Here is a 19,032-nt window from a genome sequence, read left to right as displayed (position 1 = left end):
CACCTGTATAATGTTCATTGTAATTTCCCAGTAGAGATAAATTGAGTACTCATCCATGATTTCAAGGGAACAGTTTGTGAGACATCACATCGGTTAAGTAATCGCTGCTCTAATGCACTGTGTTTCAAGTCAATAACAAATAATCCAGGTATCATTGAGCATCTTTTGAAAGGGTTTTCAACCACTGAAACTGTTTAATAAACTGGATCTATAAAAAGTGCTTGTTTTACATAAGACTAGTAACAGTTATTGGCAGCTATTATATTTTAATTATTTAATTATAATAAATGTCTAAAATTGTGATACTGTAAATATAACATTCTGGTCCAATAAACATTACTCGGTAAATGAAATAACATTAATTTATTCTTGTCTATATATTACATACGTTTATTTATTATATGCAAATACAAATGTAGTGCAACTTGGCGGGTTGTGGTTAGGGTTTTTTGAAGATAATTTTGGCCTATTTCTTAAAACATGATCTCTTTTTTTGCTTTAATATTTATCCTGAATACGCAGCGCCTCCTTCTGGTCAGTTAGCCTTATTTCGCATAAGTGCAGGAGTAATAATCTGATGGGGAATAAATACAGTGTTAAAAATGAATGTTCTTCGCAGTTATTTCGGTTCCCCAAACAACCTTTAAGCCAACGGTTCTTGAAAAAAATTCTAACCTAGTGGTTTTCTAAGCCCCATAACATGACCCTCTACCCAAACCCACTACAAATAAGCTTTTGTGGAAATTTGTGGATGTTAACGGTTCTTTATGAAACCATAAACTCAGACAAAGGTACTTTTAAAAATCTGTATTTTTAAAAGTATATGCAAAATTACACGATATAACGGAAAGCAACGATATCTTTTCAGACTTGGATAACATAAAAACGCTTACGTTTTAGAGCATGTATTTATTTGATTAGAAATATAAGTACGTGTATTTTTAATACATTCTTTTTAATTTCAATCAAATTTATTTTTGTGTAGAAATTTTTTAAAATGCATATAAATAAGAAGGCTTTGTTTACTTTAAAGTTCATGTTATTTCAAACTAATTTACTTCGTCTAATGTCTACACGGGGCTTTTATTTTGTAAATGATACTTCCGCTCTATCGTGTCTCAGTACCGTTTTTTACTTCACTTCACTTCTGCAAATCCCAGCCGTAATAATTTTAAATCACGCCAAGCAAAATCGAAAATGTGAAATTTATGAGGGAAAATAAATCCGTAATATAGACATAAAACGTGTCTGTAAAGAATTTCTGTTCAACTGGATGTTTTATCTTCTCATCGGTCGCCAGTAATGTGGATGTACGTTAGCCGGATTTATTATTAACTCGCGTGTGCTCATCTGTTATTCAGGATTATTGATCTGTTTTCAACTCTAAATCACCCGAGTAAGTTTATCATCTTTATTTTATGAGTAAAACATTTGTAATGTAATGAGAACTGTATTTACTACCGAAACGACAGGGAAAACGCTTTTGTGAAGCAAAAGCTGCTACAATGTCTGCTAGTTTAGCCCATGTTTACAACACAGATATAAACATGTATTATTGTAGTAAACCACAACATCATCTAAAATATCAGGAATACAAAAATGAAGGTCTCTGTTGCTTAGTGTAAATATACGATAACTGTGTGCGTTATGAAGTGGTATGTCTGATATAACGAAATCTAAATAACAACTAAGTTAACAGGTAACGTACATTATACGTTAGTTGTTATTTATAAATTGGTAACATTTAACGTTTTATTTTATTACTATATAAGTTACGGATTTTAACAAACAACAATTGGCCGATACGTAATATTTTCTTGCTCACCCATTTGTTTGTTTTAAATGTTGGATTATGCAATAGACATATACAACTCAATCCCTTAATGCAGTTCATTAAATAATTGTTTATAAACTTTCAATGGACTAAATATGATTTGGTCTACATTCCATTTGTATGCTTTAGTCAAGTCAATACACCGATCATTTAAAATCAAAGATGCACGATAATAATTTTTTCAATACCTATAGCCGATTATCCAGACTGCCGATACCGATGCTGATACCAATAGTTTGGTGGATATATTAACTTGCATTAACTTAATTATAAAGATAACATTTTTTGAATGTTATTCTTATAATGACCAAAAATGTTAGACATTAAACTAGTGATTTTTCTTAAAAGTTTCTATACACAGAGTTCAAATTCATTGCATTTTCTTGATTGACATGATGATATATCGGCTGTTTTTGAACTATCGGACAATAGTGTGAAAAATTGCTTTTAGCGACCAATACCAACTATTGCATCTCTATTTAAAAAGACACTCCACATTGGACACTCCACATTTGATTTTTACCGTTTTGGAATTCATTCAGCTGATCTCTAGGTCTGGTGCTAGCACTTTTAGCATAGCTTAGCACAATCCATTGAATCTGATTAGACCATAAGCATCACGCTAAAAAAATAACCAAAGAGTTTCGATATTTTTCCTATTTAAAACTTGACTCTTCTGTAGTTACATTGTGTACTAAAGCCTAGTAGCTATACTCTTATTCTGGCGTAATAGTCAAGGACTTTGCTGCTGTAACATGGCTGCAGCAGGCGCAATGATATAACGCAGTGCCCGAAAATAGTCCTGTGTTATTGAAAGTAACAAATGGGGACTATTTTTGGGTCCTGCGTAATATTTTTGTATAATATCAAAATTAAATGTTTAACTCTAGGGGAGCTGGAAAATGAGGCTATTTTCAAAAAAGTGGAGTGTCCCTTTAAAATAATCAGCCAATTGTGAATATCGGTCACCGATACATCGGTGCATCTCTAGTAAAATAACAAATTAAATAAGTTGCTTTTTTAAATTGTCCTATTTAGGTTTTCACAGATAAAGAGATGGATGTTGAAGTGGTTAGTTTCCGTTTGCCTGGGCATGGAGACACAGCCATGAGTAACATGAACTCTCTGCGGTCACAGCAGCACTTCTGTGATGTCACCATTGTGGCCGGGGGCAGACGAATGTTCAGGGGTCATAAGGTGGTACTGGCTGCATGCTCTGCCTTTCTTAGGGACCAGTTTCTTCTGAACCCTTCATCAGAGCTACAGGTAAGAGTCTTACAAACACAGTTTGGAGAAGCCCGGGATTCTTCTAGAGCTCGCTCTTCTGTATATACACTTTGGTCACTGTACTAGTTTGGATTTAACATGATAATAATTGTCATAATTTTCTCATTCTCATGTTGTTACAAACCTGTATAAATGTCTTTGTTCTGATGACATCATGAAGGAAGATATTTGGAGGAATTTTTGTAACCCTTTATGATCCCTATTCACTTGCATAGTATTCTTTTATCCTACTATGGAAGTGAATAGGGCTCATGATCAGTTAGGTGACAAACATTCCTCAAAATATCTCCCTTCGTGTTCATCAAAACAAAGTAAGTAAATGATGACCAAATGTTCATTTTTGGGTGAACTATCCCTTTTATGTCTTCTTTATGACGCCCATAAAACAGCTTGAGATGTGACACCACAACCAAAGACATCCATTTGAATGTAAATGTCTGAAACAACTGAACAAACAGCAATATAACCTAAGCGAGTGTGTGTACCAGGCAGATGATCAAACGTCTGGCTCTTCAAGACTATACTCTTAATTCTCTTAAACATGATTTATAGTTGATATATAGTTTAGTTGTAAATCCATCCATATTTATTTACTTATTTTTAAAAACAACAGATTTCAACTGTAATCCATGCAGAAGTTTGATTTTGTCAATGTCTTCGCGTCTCCAGCAGGTGTCAATGTTGCACAGCTCAACAATTTTATGTGAGCTCCTCCAATCGTGTTACACAGGGATGCTGCAGTTCAGTGCTAAAGAGATTGTGAACTACCTGACCGCCGCCAGTTACCTGCAGATGGAGCATGTGGTGGAGAAATGCAGAGGAGCCCTGACACAGTACATGCAGCCCCGGAGTCGCAGCCCGATGGTGACTATCACAAATAAAATCACTTAAAGGTCAAATGTGGGAATTTTTTGTAGGATCTCTTTACAGAAATAACTATATTATCAGTGGTGTATAAAGACCTTACATAATGAACTGAATTGTTTTTATTACCTTAGAATGAGTCGTTTTTATATACATACACCGCGGGTCCCCTTACATGGAAGTCGCCATTATGTTTCTATAGTAGCCCTAAACGGACAAACTGCTCTATAGAGCGCATTTTGTCACTACGTTGTTTCAGGTGATGATGTGTTTGTCCTGTGGTGGCTACCGTAGCTTCTCTATGCGTTTTGAAAGGGAGGGGTGAGCTGTGGACTGAGCCTTTGGGTTGCAATTCACAATCTCACCACTAGATACCGCTAAAACTCCCACATTGCACCTTTAAATCACTATTACCCTTCTCTATAGAGACAGAGCGCCGCGCGTCATAACCTGAAAACCACGCCCACCGGGGGGGAAAACAATCCAACCGTCTCCATTGACTTTGTATTGCGAGAGGCTGCCTCCTTGTCATTTCTGGCTTATAACAAAAAACAGAATAATGCCTAAAAGCTGCTGTGTGACAATATGTACAGCTAACAAGCCAAAGAACCCAGAAATAAGTTTTTATAAGCTGTCGAGCCGTAAAACCCAACCTTTAAGGAGAAAAAAGTGGATCGCCGACTACGTTTCCCCCTAGTGGACGCAGTTCTACTAATAGAAGTACTATGAAAAGTTGCCTGTTTCCACTTTTGTTTCTTTAAACGCTCGTTTTATAAGGTCGACAGCTTAAAAAAAAACTTATTTCTGGGTTTTTTGACTTTTTAGATGTACACCTTGTCACACTGTAGCTTTTATGTATTATTCTGTTTTTAATTTTAATCTGTAAATAAGTTTTTATAAGCTGTCGACCCCAAAAACGAGCGTTTAAAGACACAAAAATGGAAACAGGCAACTTTTCATAGTACTTCTATTAGTAGAATTGCGTCCACTAGGGGGAAACGTAGTCGGCGATCCACTTTATTCTCCTTAAAAGCTGGGTTTTACGGCTCGACAGCTTATAAAAACTTATTTCTGGGTTCTTTGGCTTGTTAGCTGTACATATTGTCACACAGCAGCTTTTACGCATTATTCTGTTTTTTGTTATAAGCCAGAAATGACAAGGAGGCAGCCTCTCGCAATACAAAGTCAATGGAGACGGTTGGATTGTCCCCCCCCCCCGGTGGGCGTGGTTTTCAAATTTGCATATCGGCGCTCTGTCTCTATAGCTCCCGGACATGAAAACCACGCCCACCGGGGGAAAACAATCCATCCGTCTCCATTGACTTTGTATTGCGAGAGGCTGCCTCCTTATCATTTCTGGCTTATAACAAAAACAGCAAAATGCCTAAAAGCTGCTGTGTGACAGGATGTACAGCTAACAAGCAAAAAAAACAGAAATACGTTTTTATAAGCTTTCGACCTCAAAAACGAGCGTTTAAAGACACAAAAGTGGAAACAGGCAACTTTTCATAGTAATACTACTAGAATAAATGCGCCCACTAGGGGGAAACGTAGTCGGCGATCCACTTTTTTCTCCTTAAAGGTTGGGTTTTACGGCTCGACAGCTTATAAAAACTTATTTCTGGGTTCTTTGGCTTGTTAGCTGTACATATTGTCACACAGCAGCTTTTAGGCATTATTCTGTTTTTTGTTATAAGCCAGAAATGACAAGGAGGCAGCCTCTCGCAATACAAAGTCAATGGAGACGGATGAATTGTTTTCCCCCACTGGTGGGCGTGGTTTCCAAATTTGCATAACTGCGCTCTGTCTCTATAAGCATCATTTATGTATTCGCTTTTTATAAATGAACGACTCCTTTAAATTACTGTAATAAAGAAAAGTCAAACATTACTTTGGTTTCAATTCCTCTGTGTTCGTGTTTTCCATTATCCTTCTGTTTAGAGTGTTAAAACTGAAGATCCCCAGTCCATGCCTGTGATGGTCAGTGGATCTCTGTCGTCCCCTTCTGACCGGGCGTCATCGCACCCTCACAGCTCTGGAAAGGATGCAGAACATTCTGGCATTCATCACAGAGATCCCAGTGATTTGTCCATGCAGCATGTAAATATCCGTTGGATGGTATAGTGGTACAGAGGAAAAGATAAAGATAGATATGTAGCGATTCAAGATTATGGATGTTGTTTTGCTATGGTAGGGTTTATTAGTTTCTAAAACTGGTTAACTAGATGTTTTCACCTTGCTGCAGGTTAGAGCATCTGAGGCGTCTGGCCACTTCGGGGACGGCGGTGAGTCTGATGTCTTTCAAGTGCAAATCAGCGATGAACATCAAGATCCAGATAAGAACCCCGGTGCAGGGGAGATGAAAAGAGAACACGTTGTGATAGATGACCATGGTCAAGTGCTGGACACAGGTGGAGAGGAACCTAACATCGATGGTCGAGCAAAAGGCCTTCGAGGCACAGGCCAAAGGTGGAGGCGAAGATACGGGGAACACAGGGGAGGCAGAGGAAGAGGCTTCAAGCCCAGGAAGCGTTACACGTTCAAAGATCGCAAGCCTTTGGGTAACTATCAGGAGGCATGGCGATTTCCCACCCCGGATGAGATCATGGGTAGTTTCGGAGCGAACTTCGGGGGTGACTACCTATCCAGTCAGCATCTTGCAGATGGTTCGCTCCGCATGGATTACAGGATGGGCGAAGGACAAGGTGAGGACGGCTCTGAAGGAGGTCCGTCCCACTTCGGTGTGGAAGCTTCCGGCGGGGAAGAGGCGATGGGAGTCGGGACACCGGCGAACGAGCACGGCACGGCCGACGAGTCCGTGGCGGTCGTCGGCTCCACGTCCTGCTCTGCGGGACCGGTGGTGTGCGAGGACTGCGGGCTTGCCTTTTCCTCAACGCAGGATTTGGCAGTGCATTCCCTGGCGACGCACCGACTGTACGTGTGTCCGTGCTGCGGTAAGAACTTCAGCCACTCCAGTAACCTCAACCGCCACATGATCGTCCACCGCGGAGTCGCCAAACTCCACTGCTGTCCCCTGTGCCACAAAACCTTCACTCAGAAGTCAACACTGTGCGACCACATGAACCTGCACAGCGGGGAGCGGCCACATATTTGCGCGTATTGCCATGTGAGCTTCGCCCACAAGCCTGCTCTACGCCGTCACCTTAAAGAGCAGCACGGAAGGACCACTGCCCAAAACTATCTGGAGATGCAGCGAAATAATGAAGATGCGGCTGGGGGTGTCGGAGGAGAGGTTTAGGGTACAGTTAAAGTGAGGAAAATAAGTATTTGAACACCCTGCTATTTTGCAAGTTCTACCACTTGGAAATCATGGAGGTGTCTGAATTTGTCATCGTAGGTGCATGTCCACTGTGTGACATAATCTAAAAAAAATCCAGAAATCACAATGTATGATTTTTTAAAACTATTTATTTGTATGACACAGCTGCAAATAAGTATTTGAACACCTGAGAAAATCAATTTTAATATTTGGTACAGTAGCCTTTGTTTGCAATTACAGTGGTCAAACGTTTCCTGTAGTTTTTCACCAGGTTTGCACACACTGCAGGAGTGATTTTGGCCCACTCCTCCACACAGATCTTCTCTAGATCAGTCAGGTTTCTGGCCTATCGCTGAAAAACACAGAATTTGAGCTCCCTCCAAAGATTCTCTATTGGGTTTAGGTCAGGAGACTGGCTAGGCCACACCAGAACCTTGATATGCTTTTTACAGAGCCACTCCTTGGTTATCCTGGCTGTGTGCTTTGGGTCATTGTCATGTTGGAAGACCCAGCCTCGATCCATCTTCAATGCTCTAACTGAGGGAAGGGGGTGTTCCCCATAATCTCACAATACATGGCCCCGGTCATCCTCTCCTTAATACAGTGCAGTCGTCCTGTCCCATGTGCAGAAAACACCCCCAACGCTTGATGCTACCACCCCTGTGCTTCACAGTAGGGATGGTGTTCTTGGGATAGTACTCATCATTCTTCTTCCTCCAAACACGTTTAGTGAAATTATTAACAAAAAGTTCTATTTTGGTCTCATCTGACCACATGACTTTCTCCCATGACTCCTCTGGATCATCCAAATGGTCATTGGCAATTTAAGACGGGCCTGGACATGTGCTGGTTTAAGCAGGGGAACCTTCCGTGCCATGCACAGTAACCTTGGAAACGGTGGTCCCAGCTCTATTCAGGTCATTGACCAGCTCCTCCCGTGTAGTTCTGGGCTGATTTCTCAGCTTTCTTAGGATCATTGAGACCCCACGAGGTGAGATCTTGCATGGAGCCTCAGTCCGAGGGAGATTGACAGTCATGTTTAGCTTCTGAATGATTGCTCAAACAGTGAACCTTTTTTTCACCAAGCTGCTTGGCAATTTCCCCATAGCCCTTTCCAGCCTTGTGGAGGTGTACAATTTTGTCTGTAGTGTCTTTGGACAGCTCATTGGTCTTGGCTATGTTAGTAGTTGGATTCTTACTAATTGTATGGGGTGGACAGGTGTCTTTATGCAGCTAACGACCTAATCTAATTTAGGATAATAAATGGAGTGGAGGTGGACATTTTAAAGGCAGACTAACAGGTCTTTGAGGGTCAGAATTCTAGCTGATAGTCAGGTGTTGAAATACTTATTTGCAGCTGTATCATACAAATAAATAGTTAAAAAATCATACATTGTGATTTCTGGATTTTATTTTAGATTATGTCTCTCAGAGTGGACATGCACCTACGAAGACAATTTCAGACCCCTCCATGATTTCTAAGTGGGAGAACTTGCAATAGCAGGGTGTTCAAATACTTATTTTCCTCACTGTATAGGTATTGTGAGTAGTTACAGTTAAAGTCAACATGAAATTTTGCTCTCCTTGTGCGTGATTCCTCAATGTGCGTTATTCCAAAGTGAAAAATCGTAATCGAAATGTGATTTACTTTGCTCTCTCTAAAGACCCAAATATACTTATAAAGTACCTATAATAACAAGTACGTATTTTTACACATACGCAAGTGTGCCTATACAGTCTTGCAAAATATACTTCATTTGACTCGTATGTGTAAACAGACGTTCACATGCGCATTGCGACAAATTGCAGTACCTCTCCTGGACTGCATACTACATACTCCTGAACGCACATACACCGTGCAATACATGTGTACTATTCCGATGCCGAATTACCTTTTGTACGTGTAAAAAGACATTCGACGCTGCATCTCATAGGCTACATACTTAATTCTCCTATAGGCGCATGCGCGACCTACGCATACAATGTATGCAGGGTTTTCAAAAATCCATACAGTACGCGTGCACTCTTCTGATAACGAACATTGCGTCACGCGCACCGTGTGTGGACTCTTGCGTACGCGTAAAAAGTGGACCATACTTCCGCCTTTTCCTTGTGGTTCACTTCATGTAGGCCACACAGACTATTGGTTAATTACCAAATGAACCCCTTACCAAAAAGCGATTTTAGCATTGTTTTAGTGTTGTAGGTGATGTGGACTTTCAATAAATTTGCCTATATTTAATTGCAATATTTCATTTTTATACATAATGTAATTAAGGCAGAAATGATCATTGGGAAAAGGCTATACTTTCAGCCTCTAAAATGCTTTTTAAAAGTGTTTCTTGCAAATATCCCATTTCATGCGGTTATACCTCACGTTTCAATCGGATTTCATGTTGACTTTAATAGCAGTGTAATGAATACATAGTTGCTTCACAGTAATACAGCATCGTCTATTAGTAATGTCACTGTGTGAATCTTAATACTGCCAAAGCTTTTCAGTTCTTCAGGCCAGAGAGTCTGAATGATGCGAGTGCCCTTATACTCTACACGCCTCTGTGTTTCTCATCAGGTTAATATTCACAATGCAGATGATAATCCAGATTCGTGAAGGAAAGGTCTAGCATGTAAAATGAGGGATAAACAAGATGAGGACAAACTACAGCATGATTTTGTACTGTGGCGAAATGAAGAAAGTAACAAAACGTCTGTCTGTCATTTCAGTAGTGAAACCTAAGTGTATGTATGTCATAATTATATGGAAATAAAAGGAGCTTGTCTCATACGTTTCTGGCTGTAAGTTTATATTTAATGTGTATTTATTGCCATTTAGTCATACATAAAGTCCCCCTTCAGAGGCCTGTTTGGAATGCACCCTTGCTTCCAGGTAAAAAGAAACTATACTTGTATAACGGCAAGTACCTTTTTAGTACATTGTTATTATTGTGCTAAATAATAGTGTAAAACGTATACAAATATACTAAATAAAAATATAGTTATCGTCAATAGAACCTTAGTGCACTTGAAAGAGTATAGTAAATACCAGTAATACTTAGTGTATTGAAATAAATTGTTTCATAAAATATTGCAGTTGTGTACAATTAAGACACAAATAAGTAAAATTTTTGTATATTAATAAGCGTCACCGTCCCATATACGGGACACCTAAGTTTTCATATTTCAAAATGTTTTAGCAGTAATAATAATGCAATGACAGTAATTTATTAATTTATAACGAGCATATGCAGCAAACCGTTGACACCTACTGGCCGTTATTGGTAAAACCACTAAAACTGTGACAACTACCTCATTTTTTGTGATTTTAACTTGAAATTTGGATCACAACTGCTTGAGACATATGGTTTCATGTTTACATTATTACTTTTTGAGACATTTACCTTTTTATAATTTTTTTATAAAATTAATATTTTATTGGATTATTTTTATTTATTAAAATAAATGTAAACTGTTTCTTAGCTTTCCAACACCCATAAACTGTTTCTTAACTTTCCAACAATGGATGCTGGCCATTCTCGTGGTGGCTCCAGTGCGTCATCGAGCCACCGTTTTAGCTCCGCCCAAATAATCCTGAACACAGAAATGTGGAAAAACAATTTCACAATGCATTGTATTTCAACAATAAATTTTTCTTAGATAGTTAAGAAACGGTTCTGAAATGACTTTACACCCAATTTAACATTTTATCTAATGTAAATGTTATTGGCCGCTTATGTTAATGGTTTACATAACACTTCACGCCTCATTATTTCTATATACCATTTACCTTGGGGCAAAACCAGAGCGCTGGCGATTCTGAAGCAGATCTCATTGAATCAATAGCAGCATCTAATGTTCAGGATTGTTGGAGAGCACAATGCACAGCTTTGCTGTAATTTAACCATATTCATACACACATTTACATTTGCCTGTTGCAATCGGTAAGTTATATGGAGCTGTATCAAAAAAACCTGAACATGTACATCATAAATATGAATGACTCTCAGCCGTGATAATTGAATGGCCGACGGAAAACTTTATTGAGTTATTTATTGATCGCAACAACATAAACCATGACTGAGCTTAAAGCACTGAAAAATAAACAGCTGTGGAGTACTCTAAAGACCAAATATCCACAGCTCATGCTTGAAAAGTAACAGATTAATGTTATCAGTTCATCATAAACAAAACTTGCTGTAAGAATACAAAAAATCTTTGCAAACTGTAAATAATCATGTTATTTAAGATAATCTTCACTGTAGACGACTTGGCTCCGTTTGTCCCTGTACGAGCCCTTGGCGCTGTTCTGCACGGCTGTGATAAAGACACAACAATAGAAATGGGTTAAATGCCACACAGACAGTTTGACAGTTATTCTTGTGTAATGTCCTGATTTACCAAGAGAAGCCCAGACAGATTTCCCTGTGGCGGCATCAAGCATGGGCTGCTTCCTGGCAATGCTGACTTTGATGTTGACATCACCCACTGTAGTGCCATTCAGCTGGGAGAAAGAAAGAGTGGAAAATGTATGTAGCACACATGGAGTCACATCATGATATATTGTGTAGATATGTTCGCAGATCAAAAACCCACACCAATAATGAAAGTGAGCTACAAAATCTGGGTATACAAAATCTTAGCCAGTCATAACAGAGCTCGTATACATACAGTCTTAAAGGGACACTTCACTTTTTTGATTATAGGCTCATTTTCCAGCTCCCCTAGAGTTAAACATTTGATTTTTACCGTTTTGGAATCCATTCAGCTGATCTCCGGGTCTGGCGGTACCACTTTTAGCATAGCTTAGCATAATCCATTGAATCTAATTAGACCATTAGCATCATGTAAGAATTTATAGTCTGCCTTGACACAGATGCCACTCCAACTTAGCTGCTGAACCAAGCGCATCCCTCTAAAAGGCTTGATAATCATACAGGTAATCTCAGTTCAAGCAATATATAAGTGATATTTTCTTAGTAGTAGTATGGGAGCAAAAGTGAGACTTCACGAACCAACACAGGCCAATGATAATTAAAGACATTTGTCTAAACATCAAACTGACAATGTGATGAAGCCCACCTTTTGGTGACTGTAAGTAAATGAGATCAAAGAGTGAGTTGCCATGTCCATTTGGTATGGTTTACATTTCAAAGGGTTACAGCATTAGCATTAGGGGTGGGAAAACCGGTTTGAAACTGTATAAAGTGTGAAGGCTGACTTTGCTCAGGGTTCAATCTTAGGCCCTGTTTACATTAGAGCATTTGCATTTTAAAACGGCATTTTAAAATGAATCTTCATCCACACTATACACCACCATAAACGCATGAAACATGACCAATCATGTAACTGGACATGCGCATAAAAGTGTAAAATAACTTATTACTCTAATAATAGCTTACCATTGCGCATTTATGCAGCCTAGGGGTGTGCGATATTGACAAAAAAAATCATAACTGGGTCCTTTGCTGGCAACTACAACAGACACTATTTTTGAACCTATAAAAATGTGTTTGGGAAAGTCTTATACTGTTCTAGCCGCCCCCTACAACATATTAATATGATTAATAGGTTAATGTTGATTTTATAACTAAAGAGAAAGGTCTTTATGATTTAAAAAGAAGGCATTCAAGTGAACAGTACTAAACGAACTTGGAGCAAAAATAAATTTCAGCAAATGCAAACTTCAATCAAACATAATAAGAGGTGAAGTATAGCTTTAGCCTACAGAAATGCTTATTGCATTAATTTTTAAAAGTGTGCGAGGTCCGTACACGTCCTCCGCTAGCAACATAGCTAAAAGCGCAAGCGGCTAAACATGCATTAAATATTAATGATGTTGAGTTTATTGTTTTTATTAATTTATATTCACAAGGGTTATCAACAAAACATCGATTACAATTAAGAGACAAATTATATGAAACGAAATTCTTTTTAAAGTAGCAAAAAAAACTTAAATTAAACTCGAAATTAATGTCTGACCCATTACAATTCTCCCTTCATATTGGCCTTTACAACGCCCTATGGCGTGTAAAATTACAGTCTATCTTTCGTAATAAGCCAACTAAATTTAAACAAAACATAAACAAAATTACAACAATATTCAAACTCAACAATACTCAAACATAAATATAAAACAGACATTATCTATAAGGATACATGTTAAAACAATCCGATAGCGTTTATAATATCTGGTTGGTATGTTCACTATTTTTGGCAAAACCTCCGTTGTAAACATCCATTTACCTGAATAAAATAATTTTTACTTTGAAAAGGATGCGCTGTCACGTTAACATCAGCTGTTTGTTTACATAAGACTCTGTCTTCGTTCAATTACACTCAGCGCAATGTCTCAAGTTCTCAAACTAAAACAGGGTCTGCAGCGTTTGGGAACGAATCCGTTTATGAGGGTCAAAAACGGTGGCGTAGTGTAGATGAAAGGCGTAAACGTAGCAAAAGTAACGCGTTTTAAAGGATAAACCCATTACTGTTAACATAGCCTTAAGGGCGATTTATAGTCGTGCGTAGGTCCTACGGCGTAGCCGCGACGGCGTAGGTTCCGCGTCGGTTTTCATTTATACTTGTGCGTCGTCGTCCGCGTCGACGTGCAAACACACCCGCAGACCGCTGGTAGGCAGTAATCACGCGTGTAACCACAGTAGCAGCAAAAGAAGTCACAGAAGAAGAAGCTAAGCAAGTTAACCCACAAACGAAGAAGAAACAGCAACTTGTTGTGTATAATTTGAGAAGATCAGCAATGATGGAAGTAAATAAACAGCGACTTTTGTTGCAGTTTGAGTTAAATCACTCCTCAACTCGGCTCATCTTTGTTTTCACCGTCTCAAACGGAAATACCTATGACGCAGTTTTTTTTACCTGACGGGAGGGGTTCTGGTGGACCAATCACAGCGCTTGCGGTCCGCGTAGATCTGACGCGCTGTTAAAAATTTTGTGAGGTTCGCGTCAGGCTACGCAGAGCTACGCACAGGCTACGGATAGCCTACGCCGTAGCGCACGACTATAAATCGCCCTTTACTCCCCTGAACCCAATGTACAACGTGCTTTGTCACTGCTATCACAATAAACTGCTTTCATCAAGATTTTCTACGTCCACATTATTTTTTTTATAATTGCGTCTAAAAAATAACTGAAGAGTTTGGATATTTTTTACTATTTAAAACTTGACTCTTCTGTAGTTACATCGTGTACTAAGACCCACAAAAAAAAAGTTGAGATTTTCTAGGCATATATGATTATTACCTTCATTTCAGCATAATAATCAAAGACTTTGCTACTGTAACATGGCTGCAGCAGGCGTGGTGATATTACGCACTGCCTGAAAACAGTTTTTTTCAATAGCAGGAGACTATTTTCGGGCACTGTGTAATATCCCTGTGCCTTCTGCAGCCAGAATGAGAGTATAGTTCGTAGCCATATCTGCCTAGAAAATCACAACTTTTAATTTTCTGTCGATCTTAGTACATGATCTAACTACAGAAGAGTCAAGTTTTAAATAGGAAAAATATCCAAACTCTTTGGTTATTTTTGAGCGTGATGCTAATGGTCTAATCCAGGGGTCTCAAACTGGCTTGGGGCCATTTCTGAGATTGACATTTCATCGGAGGGCCGCAGACTTATTTTAATGTTCAAAAAAGTACAATTTTTTGGTAAATGTACTGTTTAAATTCTATTATTTAATGTATAATAATAATAATAATACTTGAAAATATATAAGCAGGGGTTTTTATCTTTTAAATATACATTATTTTATAAAAGTAAATCATTTCTTAACCTTATCTTTAATAACTAAGGCCTATTAAAACCTTGCACTTATCTAACAAATAAAAATTTCTGTATACATTTATAAACTATTATAAAAATATTACCATCAGTGTTTTGATTCATTTTGGATTGTTTTCAGTCATAGTATTGACTTCAGTAGTTCCATCTTTGTTATTCCACAGTTTTAATGAATTTGTTATTATATGTGGAAAAATATTAAAAAGTGAAAGTGATCCTAAAACTTTTGAATGAGTAGTCAATGTTACATAAGCTAGTTAAACAGAAAACAAATATAATACTGCTCTATGTGTAATTGCATAGCAAGCTATAATATATTATACTTCATTATATATAGCAGTATACATACTTTTATCTTCTGTAGGCTACGTTTCTCCTCATCTTTCCTCTTTTCTTAACCTGGGCACTTTGATGGTTCTTTTTCTTATCTGTACTTTAATACTGCATTACATCTATGGCTCTGCCATGCGGTGTCTCCATAAAAAGTGACTTGTTGATGTGAGCTGAGAATCCACCCGGAAATAACAAATCTTCTCTGGACAAACACTACAACGTCCCGACCAGATTAACTGATCGCATTGTGACAATGATATAATTGACGCGAGGTTCAGATGAGGAATTAAAATCCGATCACGCATTCCGTTCTCCTCGCAATCACGGAGGGCGCGCGCGGCTCATGGCTGCGTAGCAACGGGTGACGCCACCCCGTACGGAGCGCAACGTCAGAGCACTTTAGAAAGTAAGAAACGCCTTAACACATGTGAACGAACCATTAAACGTTTAAATAAAAAATCTGACGAATATTTAACAAAGTGAATAAAAATCTTTCTGCGGGCCAGATTATGTTATAATGTTGAAAGGTGCCGCGGGCCGCAAATAGGGGGAGGGCGGGCCGCAAATGGCCCGCGGGCCGGGAGTTTGAGACCACTGGTCTAATCAGATTCAATTGATTATGCTAAGCTAAGCTAAAAGTGGTAAAGCCAGACCCGGAGATCAGCTGAATGGATTCCAAAACAATAAAAATCTAAAGTTTAACTCTAGGGGAGCTGGAAAATAAATTTTTATTTTCAAAAATAAAGTGGAGTGTCCCTTTAATAGTAAATTAGCAAATTAAAATTTGGTGCAAGCAATCTCATATGTCATAATATAGGCACACCACGGGAATAAAATGCTGCAAATATGAAAACAACCCACCTCAGCAACGGCCTGATCGGCAGACTCAATCTTCTCAAAGGTAACAAAGGCACAACTGATATGAAAGAAAAAAAATGAATATTACACATGCTTTGATTTAAGACGTGCTAACCAGGTCACACGCTCAATTTATATATTTCTATTTAAAGAAAATTCATAAACATCCCAACAAATGTGTCACTATATGAATCTTTTGATAATTCACATTCTCTAGTGTACATTAAAGGTCACCTAATATAGGAATTTTTCAAGGTGTAATATTGGTCACAAGTGTCCCCAGAATGTGTCTGTGAGGTTTCAGATCCAAATACCCTATATATCATTTATAATACCATGCTTAAAAAAAGGGCTGTTTTTGTGTGTGTGTCTCTTTAAATGCAAATGAGCTGCTGCTGCTGCTTCCCTCCCTTTTAATGTTATCTATACTGAAAACATACAGAGTTTTTAATAAGACATTCACCTTACTTGAGTGTTCATAATGAATAAGCTGTAATGAATTATGTGAAGTGGATTTTAAATAGAAATAATGACCTAACTGGTCTTAAGATGGTTGTGGACAGGCCTGTGCAAAGTAATGTCAGTTTGTTTAAAAAACACCAACAGCTTGTTCCATGAGACTGTTGGGGTTTTAAGTGGATTTAAAAAACAGGAGGGGCAGATTATCTCATATTAGGGTGACCATTAACAGTCCAAAACTCCAGAAAGGATCAGAAATCCATCATACTTGCGTATAGAGTCCATAGTAAGGTCGATAATGGTGCCATGTTGGGCAAATGCTGAGCGCAAGCTGTCCTCCACCAAACCTGTGCCGTTTACATACACTGTGTTTCCCTTACGTGTACCTCGGCGCTCTGGATACGAATCAGATCCTGGACAGCATCAGAAAGGAGATTAAGGGCATCAAATTTTCAAAAGCCTGACATCAGTCACATCATTTTCTTTTATTAAATATAATCTTTATTAAAAATGTTTTGCTATTTACAAAACGTCAGGCGTTTTCATTTTGTTTCAGAATTTTAAAGCGACTGCCCTGACCTTACATTTTCATCCAGAGTTATTTTTTTGGAGATTCACTAAAAAAACAGTCAAGTACTTCAAAACTTACGCCTGTATGGTGGGTCTCTCTCTCGATCTCGCTCTCTTTCTCGGCTCCTGTCTCGATCGCGATCGCGTTCCCGCTCTCTGTCGCGCCCCCTGTCTCGCTCTCTTTCTCTGTCCCGCTCTCTTTCTCTGTCTCGATCTCTCTCCCAGTCCAACTCTCTCTCTCGCTCACGCTCAGCATCTCGACTGGACGACACTGCAGCCTCCTCATCACGAGAACGATCGCTAGTAACAAAACTGTAACGGGACAGTGAAAATCAGCCTTGAAATTTGAATTTGACTGTGTCTTATATGTTTTTAGGTGTTAAGGTTAATAGTAATATTCTAGTCTCACCTCTCATACAGGGATTTCCTGTGGACTCGTTTAGCAGACTGTAATGGGAATTCAAGAAACAGGAAACTTTGTGTGAATTAATGTAAATCGATCTTCTGTGCATTTACTATCCTCATCAGGAACAGGTCACAGTACTGACTTGTTCACAGATACATATGCGTTTATTTAAAAAGGCAAAGGAATATTACATCAGGAGGCTCTTCATCTGTGGACATACTCCTCTGGAATGGCAGGAACGCTGGAACGGGACCTTTCTCTGGATCCTGGAAAACAAAGAGCCATTGCAAAAAATAAATTTAGATTATCCAAACTTTAGATTTACTGTAAAATATCTAAAAATGTTTGCAATGTGGTGTCTTTTACCTTTAGTTTCCCTTCAAGTGTTCTAGAGCGCTTGAAGCCCGAGTTCTTGTTCTCTGATTTGATGGCACTGATGGCTCCAGACTTGATCAACATCTTCGCCTGTTCTGTTGCTGTCGCTGTGTCTACCACAGGTTGATCTGACAAAGCTTATTAGAGATAGAGAAAGACAGAAAAGCATAAAGTTAAAAGGGTTTTTAAGTAAATTATTTAAAAAAAAAAATAGAGATCCACAGACTTACTGCGTTTAAGTCCAGTTTGGCTTGTCTGATTGGTGGAGCTCTGTTTCTTCAGAGCTAACAGAGCCTTTTTCTACAGTACAGAAAACACAAGACAATAATGCCAGAAAAATAGTGCACTTAACAATATAACAGTACATAACAGTGCGTGTAGCACGGCCCACGTCTGTTTGCTTTCACTTATAACTAGATTTCACCTTTTTCTTTAACTTGGCGTATTTCTTTTGCAATGCCTCCTCTTCTTCTGTCAGTGAGCTGGGGAAAATCGCCATCTCGTTGGATGTCTATGAAGAAGAGCAACATGTTTTAGATGTCTGCTATCTTCTTTAACTACTGCAAATGCATTATATTTATTAGAATGAAACGATAGCATATTCAAATTTGTGGCGATGAATGAACCGCATTTAGCGTGTATATTATCGGCAGCTTATTGTCGTCATTTTGGTTTCAGCGGGTTGTTCATAAAGATTGTTTGTTATTATTTACAGGGTACATAAAATTTGTAATTTATATTGGCATTACCTTATATTTAGATGATAAATTTGTAAGAATGAGCGTCTTCTGCAGAAACGTCTCACTCGACGCATAAATATGACGTCATTTGTTGTTATCCGTAGAACTGCAGCGTATATAAGCTTATTTATGTTTTTTTTTTTTTTTTTTGTTAGATCTATCTTGTATAGTCTATATGTAATCTTTGGTTTGTTATTTGTATATATCCCTGGCACTTTTGTAATGCTCGTGT

General features: G+C 38.4%; 2 protein-coding genes across 2 annotated transcripts; one reads left to right on the top strand and one right to left on the bottom strand.

Moving 5' to 3' along the window:
• The first annotated feature begins 1,120 nt into the window (after positions 1-1,120).
• Positions 1,121-10,048, top strand: LOC135783311 (uncharacterized). Its single transcript, XM_065294007.2, has 5 exons — positions 1,121-1,396; positions 2,873-3,100; positions 3,791-3,985; positions 5,927-6,085; positions 6,231-10,048. Exons 2-5 carry the CDS (start codon positions 2,891-2,893, stop codon positions 7,242-7,244), a joined length of 1,578 nt encoding a protein of 525 aa, XP_065150079.1. The 5' UTR covers positions 1,121-1,396; positions 2,873-2,890; the 3' UTR covers positions 7,245-10,048.
• Positions 10,049-11,277: 1,229 nt separating this feature from the next.
• nelfe (negative elongation factor complex member E) lies at positions 11,278-18,928 on the bottom strand. Its single transcript, XM_065294269.1, has 11 exons — positions 18,810-18,928; positions 18,485-18,571; positions 18,291-18,360; positions 18,052-18,197; positions 17,877-17,951; positions 17,689-17,726; positions 17,359-17,591; positions 16,978-17,122; positions 16,254-16,308; positions 11,661-11,763; positions 11,278-11,576 (listed from the first exon to the last, which is right to left on the bottom strand). The coding sequence occupies exons 2-11, from the start codon at positions 18,557-18,559 to the stop codon at positions 11,500-11,502; spliced, it is 1,017 nt and encodes a 338-aa protein (XP_065150341.1). The 5' UTR covers positions 18,560-18,571; positions 18,810-18,928; the 3' UTR covers positions 11,278-11,499.
• Between the last annotated feature and the right edge of the window lie 104 nt (positions 18,929-19,032).

The sequence above is a fragment of the Paramisgurnus dabryanus genome, chromosome 19 (assembly GCF_030506205.2).
Source record: "Paramisgurnus dabryanus chromosome 19, PD_genome_1.1, whole genome shotgun sequence".
Classification (NCBI taxonomy): Eukaryota; Metazoa; Chordata; class Actinopteri; order Cypriniformes; family Cobitidae; genus Paramisgurnus; species Paramisgurnus dabryanus.
The sequence above is the reverse complement of the archived record's forward strand: the minus strand, read 5'-3'. Positions and strand labels throughout refer to the sequence as shown.